The sequence below is a fragment of the Pyricularia pennisetigena genome, assembly GCF_004337985.1.
Source record: "Pyricularia pennisetigena strain Br36 chromosome Unknown Pyricularia_pennisetigena_Br36_Scf_57, whole genome shotgun sequence".
NCBI lineage: Eukaryota > Fungi > Ascomycota > Sordariomycetes > Magnaporthales > Pyriculariaceae > Pyricularia > Pyricularia pennisetigena.
Window position 1 is genome coordinate 1 of NW_021940969.1, and position 2,284 is coordinate 2,284.

Consider the following 2,284-nt stretch of genomic DNA (forward strand, 5'->3'; position numbering starts at 1 on the left):
AAAAAAAAAAAAAAAAAAAAAAAAAAAACTAACCCCTCATCCATCCATCATAGAAACACTTGTCATCATCGATTCACTAAATGCTTTGGCAGTGGCAGAGCCGCGGTTACTTGCCGTGTTCCTGTCAAGTATCGTAACACCAGCTTCCTCGGTCATTGGGGTCTACCATGCAGACGTGCCACTGGTGCTACCCAAAAGTGGCCCTGGCTCCTTGAACGAGTACGAGCCGGAGCCCTTGACTGTGCTCCGCCATTTGGCTACGGCAGTGTTCCGAGTTTCGAATCTCTACCAGGCCGTAGAGATCAACAAGGCACGGAACAGGAGTGAGCAGGAACCCGAGTGGGGCCTACGAGAGGGCCGTGAGGGAGTCTTGATCGGCCTGCAAGGAGCCATGGCGGGCGATTCAAGTGGTGGAATTGTTCTTGAGATGGAGATGAGGCGACGGAGTGGCCGTGCCGTATCTGAAAAGTTTGTGCTAGTGCCTCCTGCAAATGCTTCTCGAGAAGGCACAAATGCCTTGGCTAGTGTCAACCTACTATCGGATCACCCGGCGTTTGCCAATCCAACTGCAGGAGAGGCAAACGGTTCTAATCCTACCGGTACCGAGGAGGATATGGAGACTACTTTCAACCTTGGCTTGACTGAGAAGCAACGTCAGGACAGGGACGGTATAGTGCTTCCCTACTTTGATGCCCAGACTGATATTGGTGGTGGAGAAGGAGGCCGGATTCTATATGAAATGGGCAGAGAGGATGATTTCGATGATGAGGAGGATGAAATATGACAACATGAGATACGAGATACTCAATCAAATTAAAGTCATTTGGCCAAGTTTTGAGTGTAAGAATATGGAACCCAGGCTACTTTACTTGAGCTATGCTTTCATATGGCGTCTACAGGCATGGAGATGGCAGCTTGATTTCTTGCTGGCATGCTGGTTGCACCTTCAGGCTGAACCCTAACCCATATTTTGACAAATCCCACGTGATTGTCTTCGGGAAGTTTCCAGGATTAAGGATTATGATGCGCGACGCTCCCGACCTGCATCTGCAACAAGGTCGCCGCAACTACAACTTCAACTATCAATCAACCATTATCAAGCCGATAGCACACCGCGCGAACCTCTTTCTCGCTTGCCCAAAACAACCCGATCACTACGAACACGCGTAAACCGAGTATAACCACGTCCTAATCGTGTCATGGCCGGAGATAGGAGACCCCGTCGCGACGACGGCAGAGAAAACAGCGGCGGATTCCGGAGCCGTCACGAGTCCGATGGACGGAGGGACAGACGAGACCGCGGCGATGATTATCGCAGGAGAGACGACGACCGCGACAATAGGAGTCGGCGGCATCGCTCGCGTTCGAGATCTGCAGATCGCGGAGACAGCCATCGCGACCGCCGACGGGATGATCGCGATAGGTCGCGTGACCGGGAAACCAGGGAAAGGCCCCGGAGACTACAGGATGATAACCGCGGTGATCGGCGACGTGCTGAGGAGCGTAACCCGGCCGACAGGGAGCGCGGGTATAACAGAGGTAAGATTTCCAACCGCCACATGCTGATGGCGCTCTTTGTTCTGGGATGCTTTCTTGGTGAATTTTTCATAGCTGACACTTCTCCAGATCATGACCGGCGCGACAGAGATAGCCGGCGTTCAGCATCGCCGCGACGCCGCAGCACAAGCCCAGGACGAGACAGGCGTAACGATCGAGAGACTGATCTCCCCACTAGGACTAGGGGAGGCCCCGAGCGGTCGGGCGCAGCCATGTCCGTCAAAGTAGGCAGCCAATACGATGAGGGAAAACGCGGCCGGGATCGAGACGACAAGAATTTGGGTCAAATCGACACACCCATGGGGCAAAACGTCGATGATGACGATGACGACGTCGAAGTTGCGCAAGACGATGATGTTGCTGCGATGCAAGCCATGATGGGCTTCGGTGGCTTCGGTACGACAAAGAATACCAAAATTCTGGGCAACAATGTCGGCGCAGTCCGCAAAGAGAAAAAGACCGAGTACCGTCAGTACATGAACCGTGCTGGAGGATTTAACAGGCCATTGAGCCCGACTCGGTAGGAGTCTGAGCAGGGTCTTGCGACGAAACGTTGATGAAAACTACTACCTTGGGGTGCATCAGCTCTCTGCGAATGTATGTATGCCTTGATATTTCTCTTGACAACCCTGGTTGCGACCTTTAGCTCAATCCAAACCATTCTTTTTTCTAGCTTGAAAAGTCGCTCCTTTTCCCAAAGAGCTCCTGAATCCTGCAGAAACTAGAC

General features: G+C 52.5%; 2 protein-coding genes across 2 annotated transcripts; both read left to right on the forward strand.

The window, feature by feature from the left end:
• Window positions 1–55: 55 nt before the first annotated feature.
• PpBr36_11488 (uncharacterized protein) lies at window positions 56–784 on the forward strand (the record flags this gene model as incomplete). Its single annotated transcript, XM_029898588.1, has 1 exon — window positions 56–784. A coding segment is annotated over one exon (729 nt), but the record flags the coding sequence as incomplete, so codon positions are not given.
• A 415-nt stretch (window positions 785–1,199) lies between these two features.
• PpBr36_11489 (uncharacterized protein) lies at window positions 1,200–2,081 on the forward strand (the record flags this gene model as incomplete). The annotated part of the gene is made up of 2 exons (XM_029898589.1): window positions 1,200–1,539; window positions 1,627–2,081. 2 exons carry the CDS (start codon window positions 1,200–1,202, stop codon window positions 2,079–2,081), a joined length of 795 nt encoding a protein of 264 aa, XP_029743087.1.
• Window positions 2,082–2,284: the final 203 nt, after the last annotated feature.